Below are 22681 nucleotides of genomic sequence, written 5' to 3'. Positions count from 1 at the left end.
CGCTTGGTTGATAAACTATATCTCTATTTCACACTTCAAAATTTAACACCAGAATTAACACCAGAAAGCACACATATTAGATACAATGTCCTGTATATATTTTATTCATAACATTGCATCAATGAAATCATTACAACAAAGTTTATAAAATGTACACAAACAGTAGATTCCTTAGTTCTATGGAGGATAAATATATACAACAGGTTTGTGTTATTCCTAGTCATTACAGTTTTATTACGTTGAAAGAAAGGAGTTTGTGACATACAGTCACAGAAATTTCTCAACTCTTGTTGGTTTTTAAGTAAATGGAAACACAGAGTAGGCATTTCTGGATGGAAGGTAAGTATTTCAGGTCCGTAATAATCATGTAATCTTATCATGCATCTCAAGGCCAAGGAAGGTATCCCAGCTTGGTAAGTTACTTCTGGTACTTACAGCTTCAGCATGAAAACAAAGCTTTCAGGCCTCAGACTTTCTTGTAACACAACTGCATGTAAGGATTCTCACCAATGCAATTAGGGTCCCTCCTTCCATTAAATTTGGACAGCATATGCAACCAGGTTTAACACTCTGCACCCCATTTGACTGTAACCCAACCCCTCCCCCATGACATCATAGGTTATCAGGTGTCAGGGTTCACAAGGTCAAAGGACAAAACAAAACATAACAAATTAAATATACTTCTTTCCGCATTGTTTTACAGTCTGTTTTGTTGGTATTAAGAAAGTGAAGTCCTCTTTCGTGTTACACTCTGAAGAGTATTGGTAATGCTTGCCAAATGAAAAGTACCGGTATGTAGTGACATGTTTTGAACAGCTCTAGGATTAGATTCAGATGAATATTCTGACATTAATGTCTTCAATGTCAAACACAATACAAACACATTCTTTTCATAAATAAGGCACTTTTCCTTTAATATTTATGTTGTAGTATTAGTTTCAAATTTTACAGCATTTCCACTAGGGCAAAACACAACAAGGGAATTAAATGTACAGTTTACATTTTGTTCCAATCGGTGAAATATCCCTCCCATATCTGATAAACATCAAGTGAGAACTCAGTTCATTTTTGAAAATTGACTTTCCAAAGATAGCCTGCTTTGTTTTCCCATTGTGCAAAGAAATAGAACTAACAAAAATAATATGAAAACACTACACAGTATCAATATTTTCAGCTTGGGGCAGTGATGGAATTTTCTCCCAGCTACAGAAACCATGATTTGTAAGACATATAATTCTTCAGAATGCTTTTTATTCCTCTGAGAGTGTTTTGTCAAATTCATTTTTACAGGTCAATTTGTGTTTTACTAACTAGTATCTCAGAGTTCACACAAGCGTGTACACTTTGATTTGCATACACAAAAGTTGGTGCAGACATCCCACATTGTGTATGCTGTTTCAACACAAAGTTCAAAATTTTCAATAAACCCCGTTTACTCTATCAAACCCCTTGATTTGCTTCCTTTCCTGACATAACTTCAGTTCCAGAGCAGAAATCTGGAGCACAATGTTCATGATGACTGTTATATCAAAAGATATATCATCTATAGTTTCTTTGAAATGCAGTTGATAATTCAGTTCCAAGTTTTTTATTAGAACTCGTCATGTATGTCCCGTTGTCTCTCTGTGAAAGCCTTCTTAAAGCTGTCGTCAAAAAGTTCCAAGTCTTTGCTATCCCGAATAACGCCCTGTCGAAAAATAAATAAATTAACCAATTAATGTTACCTCAAACACATATTTATGGACTATGCAATTGTATGAAATATGCCTTACGTAACAGCACACCTACACTTCAACTCAATACTCTACCATCAAGCAAGTATCCATCCAGCTGCCAATTTAATATATACTAGTTTATATATAGAAGGTATCAACTGTTCAGTAAAATGATCCTTTTGTGAACAAATTTATCACAGACACTGAATGAGTTTTCTCATTCACCTATTGATCATATATGAACATTTGTATGTATTTATCCTGTCATCACTCCAGAGGTAATCAATCAGTTTGTATATACAACAGCGTTGTATGTACCAATCAGCTGTAGACAAGTCTATACATTAACACCACACCTAAGTTTTTAATATTTGCATCAGTACAATGCATACAAGATCTTTTTGTGTCAGAAAAGTGAACAGTCCATTCTTCACACAGAGAGCAATGGAGATCATTACCTTTGGTAGATATCCCAGCAATTGAGTTGCATGTTCTTTGATAAGTTTCTGTCTTTCTTCTTCAATAATTTGTCTCCGTACTCTCTCAAGTTCCTCTTCATAGCGGCGTTCTTCAAGCTCTCTCTGCTTGTCTGCAGCAAACTGGGCCCTTCTTTCCTCCAGTAAAAGCTCCACTGCCCGTTTGTGCTCCTGCTGTTTCATGCGGCGTTTCTGGGCATTCATCTGTTCTATGCGATCGTCCTCTGCAAACTTGGCCAGCATCTGAGGGAAAAAGAACATTTAAAACATCAGTTGAACTGTGAGAATACCCGATGCAAATTTCATGATGGGTTACTGATGGCAATAGCAAGATGACAAACAAAATTATGGACATCTGATATGAGTTTGGTAACTTTGACAAATGGAATGAATCAACAAAACTTTCTACAACAAACTGCGTCATATTACCAGCTGACTACATAAATGACAATGTTTTATTATCCCTTTAATAAACTCTAATAATTAATATCATACAAGAATGATGATAGGACCTGATACAAAGACTCAGATTATGCAATAAAGATCAGTTACCAAAAGTCCATGGTGAATTCCAGTAAAATTTGCAAAATAAATTTTGTGAATTGTTCTTGAAAAGAGAGAAATCTTCATCATCTGTAACCAACCTGTTGTTTGAATTCTTCCTCTTCTTGCATTTCAGCCATCCTGCGCATTTCTTTGAGTCGCAACTGTTCTGCATGAGTTCTCTGTAGTTCCAGTCTCTGTCTGATTCTTCGTTCCATCTCATCTTTCTCTCTCTGACGATCCGCCTCTTCCTGCTCTTCAATGTACAACTCATTCCGGATGCGGTCCATCTCGTCCTGGAAGGCCTTCTCCTTGGCAATCTTCTCGGTGAGCTGTAATGGTAGAGCGAATGACAGTTAAAATTACAACATCTTTCTGTTTTGCTTTCTTCCTACTCCACTATTGTGTTTAAAATCAAACAAATTTCATCAGATCCTTGTAATGAGATGTCTGCTGCTGCCTGTACAACTGATTATTAGGTACAGAGGTGCTAATTTGTATTTTTTAATTTATCCTCATAGTGATAAGGAATGTAAACCAAATAGTGTTTCTTTGAAATACTTCCCGTACACCATACTTTTGCCAACTGCAAAGCATATCTTTTGCTGCCAGCTATACATCACTGACACAGAGAATTCCTTTTAACAAACTTTCAGCAAATGTGTTTTCCATTTTACTGTGTTCATGAATATTTTACCCGCAAACTCAATGCATCATGATGCTTACCGCTTCCTGTACTTTAGACATTGCTTCTTCTCTTGCTCGCTTTTCTTCCATCCGACCTTCTTCTCTCTTCTGTTGCAGAGTGGCAAATTCCAGGATTTTGCGATTTTCCTCTTCCAGTCTCTCCTTTTCCTGGGCTTTCCATGCAGCCCTGGCTGTCTTGAACTCTTCAATGTATCTTTGAGTTGCAACCTGCTTCTCTCTTTCTCTCTGGCGCTCTCTGCAAATCCATCAAAGTATGATATTTTAAGTATTGAGTAATCAAAATGCAATAAAATTGGCCAAAAATCCTTGGCTAACAATTTGTGTATGAATATTTAACAATGAAAACTGAATGCATTGCTTTGGCCAACCCATTCCAATTTACAGAAATGGCAAGTATGTGACCAAATGCTACGTACTGAATAACTACATTGAAATTATAGTGAACAGCTTCATCGGTTGCTTGGCATTGAGATTGATAATTCTACCAGCAGATATTTGTCTGGTTGTGTAGGTCATCTGCAATCATTATTTTAGTAATCAGAAATCATAACACTGTGAGAGATAGAGAGGAGAAAAAGAATGTGTACACATGATTGTGAGAGAGTGAAACAGTGTGTTTGTGTACATGTGAATGAAGAGTCAAAATAACGTTTCTATGTTAAACATGACTGTGACACCTACGAAATATGTAAATTTTAGGAGCAGCGTAAAACATCAAGACCAGGAAGGTATAAGAGAAGATTTAGCAGTTGTGACTCTCAGTTACAATCAGAATCTGTTTTGATTATCATGTAATACACATATGATGCAGGGTTATCTCTAAGTTTTTCTTCAGGCGGCAGAAATAAATAACAGGCGGCTGATGAAGAGCGAAGGAGCGGAGCGATCGAGCAGGGGGAGGGTTTGGGATCTGGCGATTTTTTGTGTGACTATGTGTGATTGTGCTTATTTGGTGACACTTGAGCACCTGATTTCCTTTACAATTTATTACCAAAGATGTTGTTAAATTGTATGAAAAGTAATGGGTTTTTAGCATCTCATTTCTCATTTTTTGTGTACATGTACCTTTATCAGTAATCATAACCGTCGATGGATGCTACAGCTAACACACAGCATCGTACGCAGGGCTAGTGAGAGAGTTGCCGACATCGACGGTTATTTACAAGAAGTGAATAAAAAAATGGCATTTTTGGAAGCGATCGAGTAGCTGAGGTAGGCAGGGATACGACTTGGGCCCAAGAACGCTGAATTTCGGCAGTTATTTGGCTTTTTACATCAAGTTCCAAATGGATTTTGAAGTCACCGACCCTACATACGGGTCTTTGCAGGGCTGTGGTGAGCGGGGCGATTAGCTGTAGCTGAACACACAGCATCGTATATACGCAGGGCTATAGCTAGCGTTCATTTTGTTGTTGCAAGCACCATAAATTGTGTTTTACTGGCGATAAAGTACAGGAAATAAAACAGAATGCCGAGCACATGACAAGTTTATGAAAATTCGTTTTACGACAGCCTTAAAACGACGCCGTCAGAGTGAACGAAATTCGTTGATCGTTCGTGCATCGTCCGGCACGATCACGATGTCGATGGCATCGGCTCGAATTATACCCGGTACAATCAGCAAAATACAAAAATTCGCTAGTTACATTTTAAGAACGCATGATTCACTTACGTTTACCTTTGTCTAATTTTTGTTTTTTCGTAAAGTACTGCTGAATATCGTTAGATTTCTTTTGGCACTTCCGATCGCTGGCACTCTTGTTTGAGAAAATTCACCTTGACCTCATGATCTAGACCCGCTCAGAACATGCTAGAGGGCGCGAAACAAAATCGGCCAATCACTGCAATGATCACGTCGTGGTGAGATCTTGTCCTATGTAAATTTCCATGCATTAGAAAGAGTGAGTAAGAACGCTTAATCTGATTGGGCGTAGTACGTAATGCATTTCTAGATTGTATGTGTTTACGGAAGTACGACGTACGAGTTTTATCGGGACATTTTGGCAAGTTAAACGTCGTTTTCTCTGTTATTTCAGACATATGGGCAAGGCTTCAGTGAAAATGCGACATATAGTACTTTACTAGTGGACCCAGCCGGCAGGTCACGTGCTTTTTTGACTTGCCAGGCGGCTATTTTCGCCGGCTGCCGGCTTTTAGCGAGAACACTGATGATGACAGCTCTACTGGTATCACATGATGAACTATTCAAATCAGTGTCATACCAGAGAGACAACAGACGTTATTCTTGGTCTAATACAAAATATGCACTTGTTAACCCTTTGAGCGCCAAAGTCAAATTTTGTCACCTTTATCATATGTACACCAGTCAATATTTTCCTAATTTTTTGCTAAAATTTTGATAAAAATCTGTAGCCAATGAAATATAATGTCCATTTGGTCCAAAATTATGAAAAAAATTACATAAAAATTCATAAAATTGGTAAAATGTTGCATCAACATTTTTGGCAGGAAAAATTACAGCGCTCAAAGGGTTAATATGAATATTGGCCCAAAAAAGAAGCTTGGGTTATAGCTGAACATCAGAACATTGGTTTAACCCTTTCACCACCATGGTTTGTCCCAAATCCATTGTTTTCTATGGAAAGTTGGACCTGTATACAGGGAACTGGGGGTGAAAGGGTTAAAACTCTATCAAGATCTGATTCTAATTGCCTGAAATTTTGCCTGAAATTTTGACAATTTATAATTGAACTAAAATTTCTTGAATTATTTACCTTTCATCTTCTTCATAAATCTTCCTGACAATTTCATCAATCATAAGTTTCTCCTTGAGGAATTCTTCATAAGCTTCTTGTTTCTTTCTTTCCTGCATCTCAAGTTGATTTTCCAACTCTTGTTGGTAGCGGACACTTTCCTGCCACCTCTCCAACTCTTTCCTGCGTTCCTCCTCAGCGGCTCTCTCGGACTCTTCTTTCATCATGCGAGATATCTCAGCATCACGAGCCTAGGGTAAGGAAAGTGATAGTAGATATTATGGTAGAATGCGCCTCTGGGACAGTATTGTTTTACAACTCTTTGCTGATCAACTACATGTGGAGGCTCATTTTGAAGATCTTGGAGCACGAAAATTTTTTAACTGTCTTACATTTTCAAAAAAACATGGGGATTGCGGGAATTTTGAATTTCAAATATTGGTAAATATCAGGTAATTTGTTCATTCCAAACTTTGCAAGGTGACCCCTGGTTTTTATTCTTGATTTGGTAAAAGAATGGTTGGAAGTTTCATTGAGGAAAATGTGTGCAAAAGTTTAAGTCTTTCACTTTCAAGGTGTGTACCCCGGTACTACCTTAATATTAACATTTGATTTGATATTCGATCTCTGACTAAAATGCATAATATGATCATACATATTGATACCTTTCATTGCATCAAAGACAACAGTAAAACGATGGTAAAGAACTTGCATTTACATTGTAAAATGTACAAGTAGTTTGGAATAATTAAAAATTTTACATTCTCTTCTGTCTGTGATTGCTGATACATTACAAACTATTGCAGTGCTAGAAACATGTATTAATTTGCAGTTTGTAAATACCGGTATCTAAATCTACAGTATGTATCATAGCTGATGGTTTTTGCTAATGTGTTATTTTAAAATCTTCACCAAACCATATAAAAATGAAATGAGTACTCACTGTTTTCTCATATTTGATTGCATCTTTCTCTGCAATCTGTGCAGCTCTTTCTTTAGCCATGTATCCAGCTTTCAGCTTGGCTTCTAATTCCCTAAGTTCTATGCTATTTTCTCGAATTTGTTGCCTCATTTTTTCATCCCTAAGTGAGTCAAGTTTGAGTCTTTCTAACTCCCTGGCAAGACTCTCTTCTTGCTGCTGTTCCAGCTCACGTTGTCTTCTGATCTGTTCTGACTGTGGAAGGATAAAATACAGAGATAATGTTTTATTAGTGAAGAAAGCACTTCAGAGAAGATTTGTGGATCCTCAAAAATATTATCTGCTGATCCACAGTGGATGTTGGATTTTGATTTACCTTTTGAAACCCATGAATATGTACCAGTACATTTTTGATGTTTTGTTTTTCTGGAAAAATCACAATTTTAGGTTTACATAGAGTATCAATGCCATTTTAATCTTCTTTCTCCCAAGTTGTATTTATTTCTATGGTTTGTCTACGGAGCCTGGTAGAAAGAGGATTAAACTGCAAATATTTGTTTACCTGAGCTTCTCTGATTAAACAATTCACACTGATACCTGATTTGTATAATTGGTAAAATTTGGTGTGAATTACAGTTTTGCAAAATGCCTTTCTACAATCACACTTGTCAGTGTTGATCTTCTAACCTACATATATTTGCTTTTCATTGACGGGTAAACACTGGTAGAGCAAGGCCTTCATGAACTGACACGAAAACAAGCACATTAAAAAGCATCATGGTATCACAGCATGCTAGATCAACTTCCCCAATAGAAAATATGCTAATGACTTACTTAGTTATTATCACAGCATGCTAGATCAACTTCCCCAATAGAAAATATGCTAATGACTTACTTAGTTATTACCTAGTTGTGATGTGTAACACATCCTATTTTATTGTAAGTTATCATCTGACTACTGTCATTTGTTCTGTTGCATACATTCAAGGTTTTTGTAAATTGTATATGCAACATCCATGAATCAAACTTGTGACATTGCAGTGATAATTCAGGTCATACAGAAAATATGCAAAAATTGTCACAATTTATGATTTCCAATATTTTGCCTCCGTCACCTGGATTTCGCTACTCTGCAGTACATATCACTATGTTCTAAGCTTTATGATTGACATTTCATTACCCCTTTACTTCACGGTGTAATAAGTACAAACTTACAATATTTAGTACATGCTTACAAGGACGACATAAGCACAGCTAGCTGTACCTGAGTACAGGGTATCATAGGGGAGTGTAGCTGTAGTTTATGACAGTGTGCAAGACTTGTCACTTCCTTTGCACTAGAGATATGATTTGGGAAACTTGTAAAAGTCAATCCTTGTATAGATAGCACATAGGAGGAGTCACAACCAACTGGATATCAAAGTGGACGATATGAGCTTCCATTGTTTGCATTGCTAGCCATTCAATTCTCTCCTGAAACGACTTCAAAATGGGTTTTTCTGGTCTTTCCGAAAAAGATTACCATGTAAATAAGCTGAATTTGCAATTTCATTCTTTCAGAGCAAGGTATAGAGCATAATAGCAGAGTATTCAGACTCATTTGGTTGTTTCTGTGATTCATTGATCATTTAGTTCATAGTAAACATGGCATCACTAAAACAAATGCTGAAAGTCTGACCTATGTTCACCGCTACAATACAATCTGGAGCAAATTATACTTGACAATTTTGAAAAACTAATAGTAATGAGGAACACTGCAAGAAAGATTGCTAGCAGTGAATGAGATGTCTATGAAAATTGTCATTGAAATTACTTGATATACTTGGCAAACTTTGGTTGAAGTAGTAATGACTGAAGGATTTCTTAGTAGATTGCAATACTTCTTGCGTTGGTGTGATGGGCCTAACTAAATCCATTCATAGGTTGTCTGCATTTAGGTGTGGATATGTTTACACTAAAGAAAGTGAACTCAGCAACCGAAGGTTAATTTCGCTAAATCTTATCGTGCTGTGCTGCCTAGGCAATGTCAGAAACACACATGGTGGCAAAGAGAGTTCAAGCAATGCTCATTTAGGGATTAAACCGAAAACAAAGAAAAGATGAACCATAAGTAATTAATATTTAAGAGAATTAGCCCTGTTGTGACTCCTTCTGTATGCTACCTCTTTGGTCCTTCTAATGATTTTTTATCAATTTGATAATATGGGCGCTTTGGGCAGCATAAGGCTTTAAGTTTTACAAAGTTCATGAATATCTTCCAAGTGTCCTCCTTTGTGTATCAATCACAGTACATTTGGTGCACGTAGAAATATTACTGTAGTTTTCAAATTATGTATTTATGTTTTCCAACTGAAAGAAAAACAAGACATGTCACAAACCGTGACAGCATATACATCACAAAAAGCCTGTAGCATGTCAATATACATACCCTAAGCATCGCTTCTTCCATTTCCCTTTCTTGTTGTTCAAGTTGCATGCGTCTGATAAATCGTTTAGTTTCAACCCTTTCATCACTGGCCATGTTAGCTTCCAGCATCTTCTCATTGCTGAGCTGTTTCAGATTATCCTCTCTGGCAATCTCTCGTCGACGGCTTTCAGCCAGCATTTTCTGCTGCTGAGTATGGGTCAGCGTGCGTCGCACTGTAGCCTGGTGACAAATATCCACAGTGATAATATTAAACATAAAATGTTGTGCCGTATTTGGTCTTTCTTTGCTTACCCTCATATAGGTAGACTTTATGTAATATGGTTTAATGTCATTGATAACAACTTAATTTTAATACTGTGACTGTGATACTGATAGTGTAATGAATCAGTAGACAAGAGTTTACTTCTCATTATGTGTACTGAAAATGGCAGTGTATGTAATTAACTGAAAGAATCTAACGAATTTATTTATTATACTTCCTCACAACATGGATGTACAAAATTTTTGTACATCCATGCTCACAAGTAGCTGCAATAATTGTAGCCCTTGGTTGGTGGGGATTGGGCTTCTGTCGTGCGGCTCGCGCCTTGCCCCAACCAGGGCTACAATTTCTCCCAATACCTGCTCGTGTAAAAGCTGCAGTGCGGATCTACACTGCATGGTCCAGGCACACACGGGGCCGCATTATCAGAGAATCTCCCCTTACCGTGTGCAAATTTCACCATAATCCTGCTCCCAGATAATGTTAGAGCCCTTGTAACTCCTATCGATGGTCAACTTTACTCCTTGCGGCTGAAAAATGACAGTTTAATGACTCAGGCGCGAAGTCAATTCGAACCTGACCGCCGTCGTTGAACTCTGTACCCAGCCGACTTGTACCATTACATTTTAGGGGTGGCCGACAGGTGTGAGGGACTAATGAAACGGTGGCACTAGCAGTAGCGCGCTAGTGGCAGTAGTTGTTATTTTAACGTTATCTTTTCGAAGGATTGTAAAAAGGTCATAGGACCGTTTGCTCCTTTTCAATTACTGCAAGAATACAACTATCGCTGAAAGCAAAGAGAGACCAGTGACCATTGAAGAACTTGCCATCTTTATTTCTGAAGAAGTGAAAGAGATATTCACGCCATGCAAAGTCTGTCGTCTGGTCTTTGTCATTTTATACAGATACTCTGACAACAAGAGGACACCGCAATATAATTATAAGATATCCAATCGATATTTACGGCTACTATACTATACGATATAGATCTCTAAGGCTATAAAATCTTCGATATATATCGGATATTTACCCGCCTAATTAACAAACTCTAGTATCATCTAGTAGCGAAGTTCGAGCCAGACTAGCGCTTGGCCAGAGCTGTAAAGTGGTGAAATGTCTGACATATATTCGCGACTCTTTTTAATCTTGAAGCTTATATAGTGGTACAATTTCCGACTGTTTCAAATGTGCTGAAATAGTTCCGATTCATAAGGGAGGCTCTAAGAGTGATGTCAACAACTATAGGCCTATCTCCCTCCTACCAGTTCTTCTACCTAAAATACTAGAAAAACATGTTTATATTAGTTTTTACAGTTTTATGCATTTAATCTTTTTGTCACAACTCACAATCATCAGACAACGTTAACATCACTCTTGTCACATTGCTTTAGTCAAGTTAACTGACCAGGGTCTATACTTTTACAGAATATGGATGAAGATTTACGTGAAGATTTTTTCATCGTTGATCATAACATTTTGCTGAGCGAACTTTCTGTGTACAGGTTTTCTGATTTGTCACTGAAGTGGTTTCGATCATACCTTACAGGAAGAAGTCAATGTTAGTTTTAGGTGTACACGCTCATGTTTTGTCGATTAGTGTGGTGTATCTCAGGAGTCCATTTTTGGTCCACTTCTGTTTTTGATCATGTTATGTATGTCATTTCCCCCACACTCATCATGACATGAGTTTAATTAGTCTGGAACATTCTCAACTTTGTGTAAAAATGGGAAGCTTAGATACTACTACTACTGTGACTACTACTACTACTACTACTACTACTACTACTACTACTACTACTAATAATAATAATAATAATAATAATAATAATAATAAAGGGACAAGTCTTCGTTGCGGTGCTTCAAATCTTATTAGATTTATTCAAAAACTGTTGAGCTCAATATCAAAGCAGGTATGTAAAACATGCTGATTACAAGGAATTTGTTACAAAGAGAAAGATGTATCCATGAAAAAGCACAGACGTGAAAATGATGTAAAGAAATCCTCATACAACCCGGCCTACTACGTCATAAAGATGTATGTTGACAGACAAGAAAATGCCGAAATTTTAAACTGATAAACACTGCATTATTGAAGTAGTCATGAACAAACGGATGGAGGAATTCCATCTGATTAAAATCAAAGGTAGAGTACGGCGACGTCTTCTTATGCGTACGCGGTACTCTCTCGCTGTCGCCTCTCACTACGCGACAGCGAGAGAATACCGCGTACGCATAAGAAGACGTCGCTGTACTCTACATCTGATTTTAATCAGATTGGAGGAAGTCGTTCCTATATTGACCCTATTTCCATACTGAATTCATCATACACACTGTAAAGTTCACTATGGTTCGAAGCGAGACTACATAATGTCCTGTGAGAAAATTAACCTGGAATGTAATCCGCGTTTGTGTAATGAGTTTATTAAGATAAAAAATGTTACGACCGTACAAAAACAGTAAAATACCTACGTGTAGTATACAAATAGCAAAGTATTTGGCAAAGTATAAGTATAGTTAAACTATAAATAAATATCGGCAATTTCACAGACCCGGCGTGCCGTGGCACAAGGCTAGTCATTGTAGTATCATCTAGAGTCCGGAAATCGCCGATAAATATTCGGTAAGTATAGGCGATTTCACAGACGCAGCGTGCTGAGGCACAAGGCAAGTCATTCTCGTCCAGTGTCGATCGGCGATTTCACAGTAATCCCGAAATCGTCGATATGTCAAACTTTGATACTAGATGGTAAATATCCGATTAAAAAAATTGTGCAAAGTCACGCGCCGTCATGGACAAGAATGCCGTTTTGGCACCCCACTTCACACATTGTGACCTTTTCAGTCGAACAGATTTTGCTTGGAACCACTCTTTCCACATTGAACAACAGCGGCATCTTCAATGAAGGTGGATGGTTGAACTTAGTTGTGAAAGTTGAACTAGTTATGGAGTTTAACTTAGGCACGCTCTGAACAATGTGCATGGGCACTAAGCTCTCACTGCTTTAAATGACCCGTTCCCGTGTAGGATTTATTGAACTAGTACGTAACTTTAATATTTGAGAAAGTTGGGAAGATACAGCAGAGGATTTATTGAACTAATTAAAATGCGTAGTTGAACTTCGGCAAAAGTATCTCTCTTTATTCACTAAGAGTTACATATTGTCATGAAAATTACCCATCCTTTCACTCCATAAGCTAGTCCTACGAGTATGGCAAGAGTGTCCGGCTTTGGCTCCGGAGGCAGTGTAGGGCTCGTAGGGCTACCCGTATAAGCATGCTCATTCAGCTCCCTCACACCTATCGGCCACCCCTAAAATGTAATGGTACAAGTCGGCTGGGTACAGAGTTCAACGACGGCGGTCAGGTTCGAATTGACTTCGCGCCTGAGTCATTAAACTGTCATTTTTCAGCCGCAAGGAGTAAAGTTGACCATCGATAGGAGTTACAAGGGCTCTAACATTATCTGGGAGCAGGATTATGGTGAAATTTGCACACGGTAAGGGAGATTCTCTGATAATGCGGCCCCGTGTGTGCCTGGACCATGCAGTGTAGATCCGCACTGCAGCTTTTACACGAGCAGGTATTGGGAGAAATTGTAGCCCTGGTTGGGGCAAGGCGCGAGCCGCACGACAGAAGCCCAATCCCCACCAACCAAGGGCTACAATTATTGCAGCTAGCTCACAAGAAGTGTCACTTAGCGAGGTTTCAGTCGAAGTCTGTTATTTACACACACCTTGCATATATGTTTTATGTGTTTTTAATAGGATAGGCCGTACAAACACCTAGAAAACACGGACATGTACGCAGGACTACATGTACACCAATGTAATACCTTGGACTGGATGTCACACTGTGCACACGCAGAAGTCAAAGTTGGACCTGTCCGAACTCGTCCAAATACACACAGTTCGCAAAATGGACACATCTCACGATGATAATAATAGAGAGATTAAGGTTCTGTATTAGTATTTTACTTAATCAAATTACTGTACGTTCTGAAAACACGCTGCACGATACATTGGTGACTGTTGACATTGTGTTGCTCCATGGCGATTCCATCTATGACGAGACCGGTCAACATCCGCACGTCAGTCTGAGTTAATGTTGACTGGTTCTTTCTTATAATTCATCGACTTTCTGATTCAGCTATTAAAATGAAAGAGTCAATAAGAACACGAACTTACCATATTTTATAAATTGTCTTGAAAATCCTAATTCTAAACTTCCTGTAGGAACGTATGATGACTAGAGACAACAGCCGATAGAATCAAACTAGGAAGGTGTACAATGGCTTCTGAAACTGTTATGGTGAGTTCGTAACCAGGAGAACCGACCTCGCTTTGAAACACCGTCTGTATGTTTCGTGTGTATGGATTGGTTAATTTATTTTACCCTTTTCTTTTCGTAAGAATACATCCGATTGGTTTATAATAACATATTTTTGTTTTCCATTTTCAATGTATTTATAGTGAAATAATGTAAAAGCTAGGGTCCAAATTATCAGAACATCTAATTTATAACTATTTTAAATATCATAATTGCATTAAACTTGACAAATATTTGCGGAGAATGTCCTTACCAACGAGATCACGTTGCACAGCACAAGTCTCGTAAAAAAGTATTCACGCGAGAATAAGTCAAGACATCATGGCGGATCACAGTGGTTTTCTCCAAGATCAGTTTTGGCACAACGGACCCAGGCCTGGATCCCTCTATCATCTACCTGGAGGGAGTACATATGCACAAAATGGTCCAGCGAAACACACTCTGTAAGCAACTACATTTATAGGCATAACGCTAACCATTCATATCAGAATATCATGGTGCTCAAAAGATTGCATGTGAGTCAGCATGATCATCAAAAAACATCGAAATCATTGAATGTCACTACTTTTGTTGTCTCATGTACATCGTTCAGCAAAAATATTTGTTAGCGTTCCTTTACTTATGTGACTTTTATTGTACGCATTTCTGCAGCGCGTGATAACATTATCTCGTTCTCGGAATAATGCAGAGAAAGCCATCTCCTCAGGCTCTTGGCTCTTAGTATTTACCATCATGCATCATACTCGCTATACTTTGCTCATATATACCTTTGCCAACAGCAGTCTTCGTGATTGTCTTCAGGTCACATCCGCTGTAAAGGTTCGCAATTTTAGAGGTTTTATTAAACATCCTTTCGTTAGGGGAAATGAATGGTTTACAGAGCGTTTTCTTTTGACTCATGACTGTACACTACATCATGTCCTCAATGGAAAATCTACTCACAGTGGGATGGATTGATGAATTCCACTATTTCCAGCAACGTCATTTCCTTCAGCTATGGCTACAACCTTTATTGTGTTATTTGATTTAAGATTGTAGTACATTCACTTCTGCTTCTAGTTACATGGAGGGATGGGTATTGTCCATTTCGGGATATTTAAGTCTTTGTAATCGAATCTAAACTTAAAGGCACATATTTCTTGTTGACCTGTTTCTCTTATTGTTCTATATGTGTACCTACTCCTCATTCACAAACTGCAAACTTGTGTCTTCCATTGGATCTATAGTCAGTTTAAACAGTTTGCTTTCTGTGTAATCTCATCAGAAATGCATCTCTAAATAATTTATCAGGTCATTCATTACAGGTTCAGTTAGACTCGAGGGGAATAGTAGGAAACTGGCAAGTAGCTAGCTTAGGAAACAGATTTTACAATGATCATCTTTTACCTGTTTAATCAGACTTCTTTTTCTATTCAAAACCCAAATGCAAACTTATTGATGGAAAGGATGGCTTTAGGCTGATGCAGATTTGTGAAGTCCTCTTAGTTGTCTAACTGACTGATGTCAGTTAATTTGTTACCACATTTATACATTGTACAAGCACATCTCTTAGTGATGTCTCAATTAGACTTGACTCAACACAGTTGCAGTGGGTATGTGATCCTGGCTTTTTTCAGCCGAGCAAATGCATATAAATTCTGTTTGGTTTGCACTGGTCATTCTGCTTTGTTGATTATATTCGCCTAAATGGGAGTATGTGCTATTCATAGCATTAAAAGATCACCTGTCTAATTCATGTCACATTAATTATTGTTGATATGTGATAATAGCAAGTAATTTCATGATACAGTAAAACTGAAAGATTCAGTCATGCAGAGGTGCCATGGAACCTCTGACAGAATCATGGGAGGCCTGTGAGTTCCCTCTGTCTACTCATACAGCCTTAGGCGTAAACAACATCCAAGTTATCCAAACCAGGCCATCTCTCATCATTTTATTTGATATAAATTAATTGTCAATGCTACGGTTTTATTGCAGACAACCAATGACCACTGGTACATCGGTGATTGGTCTGAAGTTTGATGGTGGTGTCATGATAGCAGCAGACACACTGGGATCATATGGCTCTCTAGCAAGGTTCAGAGATATCTCAAGAATATATCCTGTCAATGAAAACACCATATTTGGAGCGTCAGGGGACATTGCTGATTTCCAGTTCATGAAAAGTATCGTTGAGCAAAAAATGTAAGTGTTAATTATAAATAAGACAGGAAATACTACCATGCTGTCAGTGTGTTTCCGCCAAAGTTTGTAAGGATAATATGACACTGGGGCTACTCAGTTGCTTTACTTGGTTTCCAAGTTTCAACAATGCAATGAAATCAGTAGTACTGCTACTGGAGCTGACAAAGCACTGACCAACAATCCTCCACCCTCAGTAAAATCAATGTACTCTATTGTGATATTGCATTATTCACTGTTGGTTTATCAAGCATTCAATTTTATATGCTAGCTACTTCATTAACATGTTGTTAGCTTGTGTCAATGTTGATGATCAACTTTTAACTTGATTGGTCAACAGTTTTATTCCAGTGTCTGTTTAAATTGATCTTACCACAATAACATCATGGCTAATTCAATGCAGTGCTAGAGTATGCATAGAAAACAATTAAAATGATAATTTCTGATGAAAAAGTTTCCTATGCACATGGTTAGGTATCAAACATGTGTTCTTGAAGTGATTCTGAATTATGCCACAACCACTGCATATCAGTGATTGCTCTGTCACTTTTGTAACAGGTTCAAGTGTAGAACACTTGGCTCATCATGAGTATAAGTTAGCTTTTGTAGGAGTATTGCACTCCCAGAGCTGTGTGAAGCAACTGAAACCTGTAGCATCACTGTCAGAGCTGTGTGAAGCAACTGAAACCTGTAGCATCACTGTCAATTCGTAAAATTGCACATTGTGGGTCCAGTGTTCCTCAAGATTACCGTTTAAAACAAGATTTTTTCTCTTCGATATTTTCATGCAGAATTGATGAAGAATGCTTAGATGATGGCCATGGTTACAAACCAAAAGCTTTGTTTTCATGGCTTACAAGAGTCATGTACAACAGAAGGTCGAAGTTCAATCCACTCTGGAATGTTTATGTAGTAGCCGGAATGCAAGACGATGAACCGTAAGTTATAACTTACAGAGTTTTCATTCAGTCTGTCTGATCATGTGTGAATAACTTTAACCATACAAAAGAACATATTTTCACAGCAAAAGAATATGCAAATTATGCATTATTATGTAATTTATCATCCTTTATTATTCCAAGCTGTGGAGAACTTTGACTTTAGGTTAGTATATTTCAAGTTTATCAACATGACAATTTGCTTATCATGTACATGTCATGTTTCAAGGTGTTGATAGTTTACAGGAAGATTGATTAGTTCCCCTCTACATAAGACCTCACAGTATGCCACTTTGCAAATTATAAACGTCATTTCCATTTCATTATCATATCTCTGGATTACTACACAATAGTACATATTTGTTTTTCCATATTTTTGAGTATATGAATAAATTATCACTTGTTTTGAGAACTTATTCAAGATCATGTTTTCAACGTTTATTCAATCCCTGTCTCATCAAACCTTCTAACATCATGCTCTGATATGTGAAAAAATTACTTGACGTTCAACTGTTCCTTCATTACCCAGTGTTGCTGGACATGAGAGAGGCAACTTTAGTTTACAAAAAAACTTGTCACAAAAAAAATAAAATTATTTACCACTTTCTAAAAAAGGGATATTATGGTGAGTTACATAAAGAGACAGATCATATTATTCTCTTAACATGTGCAGCATTCATTTCTGTTAAGTCATGAGATCAAATTTTGATCCGTAAATGAAATCAATTTTTCATCTGTACATGAATTGTCTGGCAGATTCCTAGGCTATGTAAACATGATAGGCACAGCGTACCAAGCACCGACAATAGCAAATGGATTTGGTAGTTACATAGCTCAGGTAAGTCTTGCTGTCTTTAGCTACACTTATCAGTGAACATTTCATAAGATTGGTAGTTGAATTATATTGAGTCAGTAAGCCATTTAGAATTTCATAATGGAAATGCATCTGTCAGCTTTCAAAAACGATAATGGACAGCATGTAGGCATGGCGCCCTCTAGTGGTGAGTGAACGCCCTCTTGCAAAAATGCTATGCCACAAATATTTTTCAAATTAATGGAATCAAAGACTCCACAAATTTCCGAAAGGAAAAATCAGCCCAAACCACACAAGGCCTCTTGTGAAGATATCCGTTTGAAGGCTCTGAGTTGCTGTTATGAATCCTGCGTGAAGCAAGGTTTATGAGATGTTCCTAAAGGTCTGCCATTGTTTCAAATTGTTGATCAAAGCTACTATAAAATAATCAGTGTAAAATGGCTGTCATCTTTAATATATTTGGTTTGTTAATGAACTTTGAATCATTTTCAGGTCAGTTTGGTAAGACTCAGTGAAAGAGGGCCACCTTAGTGTTATAAACTTTGAATGTGGAAATGAAATCAGCAACATCTTCTTGTCTTTGTTTGATGTCAGTATTTCTTTTTTTTCCATCAGCCAATACTCAGGGAAGCATATGAGAAAAATAATAAAATGACATTAGCGGAAGCTAAAGAAGTCATCACCAAGTGTATGAGAGTTTTATTTTACAGAGATGCAAGGTCATATAATAGGGTAAGTAGAGATTCAAGCAATTTGTTGATATGCAGTTATAAGTAGTTATATATTACCACTAGTAAGAATTAGTATTTCTTAGCGTTGTTGTAGCAGTCTGCCATTGCATCATCTGTTTGTCAAGCATTGCCAACTGATAATAAAATCCTGAGCACTAAATAGAGTGCCTTACTGACATGCAAGAATAATCACTCTCTGCATGTATAGGCCTTCTGATTCATAGAAAAGTTCCCATAATATTTTCAGTTGACTCTGAATACAATGTTTGAAGGTCACAGGGTAAAGAGCTAATAAGCTATCTAGCTACACTGTACAAAAAGCAGTGACCTGATTGGCTGTTCGGGAGTAAAAAGGGAAAAAGAGAATGTATCGGCTGTCTGCGTGAAATGTTATATACCAACACTGAACCGATGAACGTACCATATCCCATTCTGTTGTTCTCAGAATCATACTCCTATAGTTGTTTGAGTCGGGCTAGGAATGTGTGGATTTCAGTGTTTATGAAGAAATCTTTTCCAATATGATAATATACCTTTCTTTACACTACTTCATTTGCAGTTTGAGATAGCTTACATCACTAAAGATGGTCCAGTAGTTGAACCGCCAGTGTCAGCAGACACTAACTGGGAAATAGCACATTATGTCAAGTAAGTCAACATACTGTACTACTCTCAGTTCTCAACAATTTTAAAAATACTGTTTCCAATCCATCCATCAATCAATCAGGTGCAGTCAGGTTTATTGTAATAAAATAGTTGCCATGGAGATGTCTCTGAGCTATCATTTGAAGACCCTTTTAATTGACTCAGATACTGGCTTGCTTTCAATTTACAAATGAATGAAAAAGTTTTGGCAAAAGTAATTGTTGAGGTTGTGTGTTTATCCAATCATATCTTGATATTACTTTTCAAACTTTCACGCTATCTTTTACTGCCCTGTATAGCTTTCTGATGCTTTCCCACTTGATTCCACAAAATTTGTTCCATATCTCTGTTTATAGTTGTCTGTCTATCTGTCTAGTCACATTCATTTCTCTGTACTGCCCCTATTTGTATCGCTATATATCTGCATCTACTGTTGTCTCTCTACTCTGTCACCTCCCATAGGTAACTTTGACCACTCTTTTATCCCAATCTGTTCCTGTTATCCTAATTCTGTTATTTCTTTCCAGGGGATACGAGTGAAGCATTTCCATCTACAACTAGACAAAATGCCAAGATGTATTCCAAGAAGCAGTGGACATCAAGTTGTAGTCTCTCATTTATTTCTTTATTTAAATACGGACACTGTGAAAATATACATGTGCTTTTTGTGCTGTCAAAAAACTCTGTAAACTAGAAACATATGTCATTTAATACACCGTCTTGTATTTGTAGTTACAAACTAGAATACAGTTGAAGAGGCAGTTGTCATAGCATTAAAATATACTTTTCAAGCCATTTTACATTTCTATTTGCTCCATGAATTTTTTTTCTGAAGTCTGTGATGTCATCAAGTGTGCATCATATAGTAATGTCATCAAATAATGCAGTCATAGCACAATGAGCTCATAGAGTTATGTGCTCCATCATTGGTGATGTCATATAGATTTGTGATCTTATCTGGTCATGTGATACCGCATGACACTATGTTGTGATCACAAGTACAAGCAGTTGAAATTGTATCTGCTGCAATGACTTGCTGTTAGATCTCAATGAACTAGTTTACTGCGTTTGCTAAAGTCGAAGAGTAACAATATGGAGACACAGTTCACTATTGCTCATGTTAATAAAGTTTGCTATCAAGTTGAAAGTTGGACAGCCAAAAGTCACATCTTTATTTTTTTTTCCCGTTAGTTCAAATTGCATTGACACAACACAGCCTGTGATAATAAGAATGTTACATTCATGATACAATTGTCTTTGAATAAAGAATTGCAACATTGTAGCCATGGTAAATGTCATTTCTGTTATTCAACAGTCTACTTCAGATCTTGTCCACACATAATAGCTGATGGTTTTACAAAGCTATAGAATCGTTGATTTCATTACATCCCATGCTGTATTGTGACATCATCATTAAATGTATTCCTATGATGTATTACTTGTGTACACTTGAACCTTCATGCATGTATTGAAGTACAGTCTCTATGGACTGTGATTGAAGGCACAAAGTCAAAAGAACATTTTGGGCATCTTTCATTATTACCGTGGTTCAGCCCAGAACCATTGATATCAAAGGTGATTGTGGACCTGTTTATTGGCAATGGAGGGTGGAACAAGATAACTGTGGGTAGTACCTTTTGTCATTTCCAGTGGCAATTTGAAAAGGAAACACCAAGAGACCAAACAATTTACAAAATTCAAAATGATATTTTCACTGCATTCAGTATTACACCACATGGCAAAAAAACAAAAGAACCCTGAAGTCACAGCAAAAACACTGAAGTCACACTTAGGTTCATAAACTTCGAAAATGAAAGTTTAAAATTCTGCACGCACTTAAAGGAACTGTCAACTAAAACACTGGTATCACAAACAAGACATTTCAAGCAATTGCTCACTGATGATTTTAGCACCACGTGCATACACAATTTTCATAGCTAGGTAAAAACTGGTGTGAATTTGTGCACAATAAGCAAAATTGAGCTGAATTCCCCCCCCCCCCAATCTTAATGCCCCTAGTTCCATTTGTCATGTATCTTTTAATTATGCACTGTCCCTTTAGAAAGGAATTGTAAGATTAACAGAAAGCTGTCTTTTGATAGTCTGCCCTCAAGGTGAATTCTATGAACACATGTACATTAGCAATTATTCAATGGAATAAAACTTAAAAAAGCATTATCAGAGTCACCTATGAAAATAATACTGAATCTTTCGAAGTCTAATTCCAAAGTAGGTTTCCTAGATGCTAAAACATACCCTGTACAGCCTGTGTACCTTCAGTATGAATGTTCAAAATATTAAATTAAAGTATAATTAATACTGTACTAAAACAAAGCACCTCATAAGATACTCCAAATGACAGTCAAACCTGTCCAGTGGGTCACCCTAACACAGTGGTCACCATGTGTGAGTCTTGTAACATTTGACATGTTAAAAGCCCACTACAGAACAGTCACCCCTCTTATGAGGTCAGTGGCAACATGGAATTGCTCCAAATTTGGTACAAACCCTGTGAATAATGGTTAGCATCTCTGACTTCACATGACATCTTTCATAAAATGATTTGATTGAAAACGAGAAATGAGTCTACTTTTACTGATTATATTTCAGCATCACAATTGTTTCAAATTGAATGCATATATTATAATTTTCACAGATTTATGATATACAATTTCATCATAAATGTTCTAAATTCACCCATTTACACTGAAAAAAATGCCCCAATCACACTTTATAGAAAGGTCACATTCATATAGTGGTCACTTTCTCTTGGTGCCACAAGCGACCACTGTACCAAGATTGGACTGTAACAGAAATCATTGACCAATATCATGGTTCTTTTCCCACATCAACCTGTAACCGCTGGGTGTTGGTCAAAGTACATGGATGTTACCATAGCCTCGTTCTCAATCCTCAATAAATTGAAATATTACGGGTGTAAAATGGTCCATGCCAGTCGGCAATCATTGACAACTATCTGATGTTTTATATATGAATTTCTTTAATTATTGAGAATCACAGAAATTCCAAACCAACTTAACTGTCATTTATTTTTTAATGGAAAGATCATTACCGCTGTCACTTGTTTTCCCTTTTAAAGAATATATGATTCCATTGGCTGAAATGATCGTCGCCAGGTGTCACTCTATCGGCTAGAGTGGTTGTCTCCAGGTGTCTATGAGAATTATGCAGAATATCAAAATGTGTATTTTTAGTACAGATTTGTACAGTCTTCAGAAATCAAGGTGTTTAACATTGTGTTCAAACGTCATAGAACGTTG

General features: G+C 37.3%; 3 protein-coding genes across 3 annotated transcripts in view; 1 reads left to right on the top strand and 2 right to left on the bottom strand.

The window, feature by feature from the left end:
* Positions 1-76: 76 nt before the first annotated feature.
* Positions 77-14107, bottom strand: LOC139116690 (meiosis-specific nuclear structural protein 1-like). The gene is made up of 8 exons (XM_070679280.1): positions 13950-14107; positions 9504-9722; positions 7100-7330; positions 6178-6407; positions 3461-3677; positions 2836-3066; positions 2174-2434; positions 77-1687 (listed from the first exon to the last, which is right to left on the bottom strand). The coding sequence occupies exons 1-8, from the start codon at positions 13950-13952 to the stop codon at positions 1592-1594; spliced, it is 1488 nt and encodes a 495-aa protein (XP_070535381.1). The 5' UTR covers positions 13953-14107; the 3' UTR covers positions 77-1591.
* Positions 11615-22681, bottom strand: part of LOC139116693 (uncharacterized) — a 559130-nt gene continuing 548063 nt past the window's right edge. Inside the window, exon 4 of the mRNA XM_070679285.1 lies at positions 11615-13366. The gene's annotated coding sequence lies outside the window, so the exon portion shown is untranslated. The remainder of the gene's footprint in view (positions 13367-22681) is intronic.
* LOC139116692 (proteasome subunit beta type-4-like) lies at positions 14375-20682 on the top strand. Its single transcript, XM_070679283.1, has 7 exons — positions 14375-14534; positions 16069-16275; positions 17064-17210; positions 17967-18048; positions 18640-18756; positions 19315-19403; positions 19928-20682. The coding sequence occupies exons 1-7, from the start codon at positions 14413-14415 to the stop codon at positions 19938-19940; spliced, it is 777 nt and encodes a 258-aa protein (XP_070535384.1). The 5' UTR covers positions 14375-14412; the 3' UTR covers positions 19941-20682.

Source organism: Ptychodera flava, chromosome 18, assembly GCF_041260155.1.
Source record: "Ptychodera flava strain L36383 chromosome 18, AS_Pfla_20210202, whole genome shotgun sequence".
Lineage (NCBI taxonomy): Eukaryota > Metazoa > Hemichordata > Enteropneusta > Ptychoderidae > Ptychodera > Ptychodera flava.
Note: the sequence above shows the minus strand (reverse complement) of the source record. Positions and strands in the feature narration are given on the sequence as shown.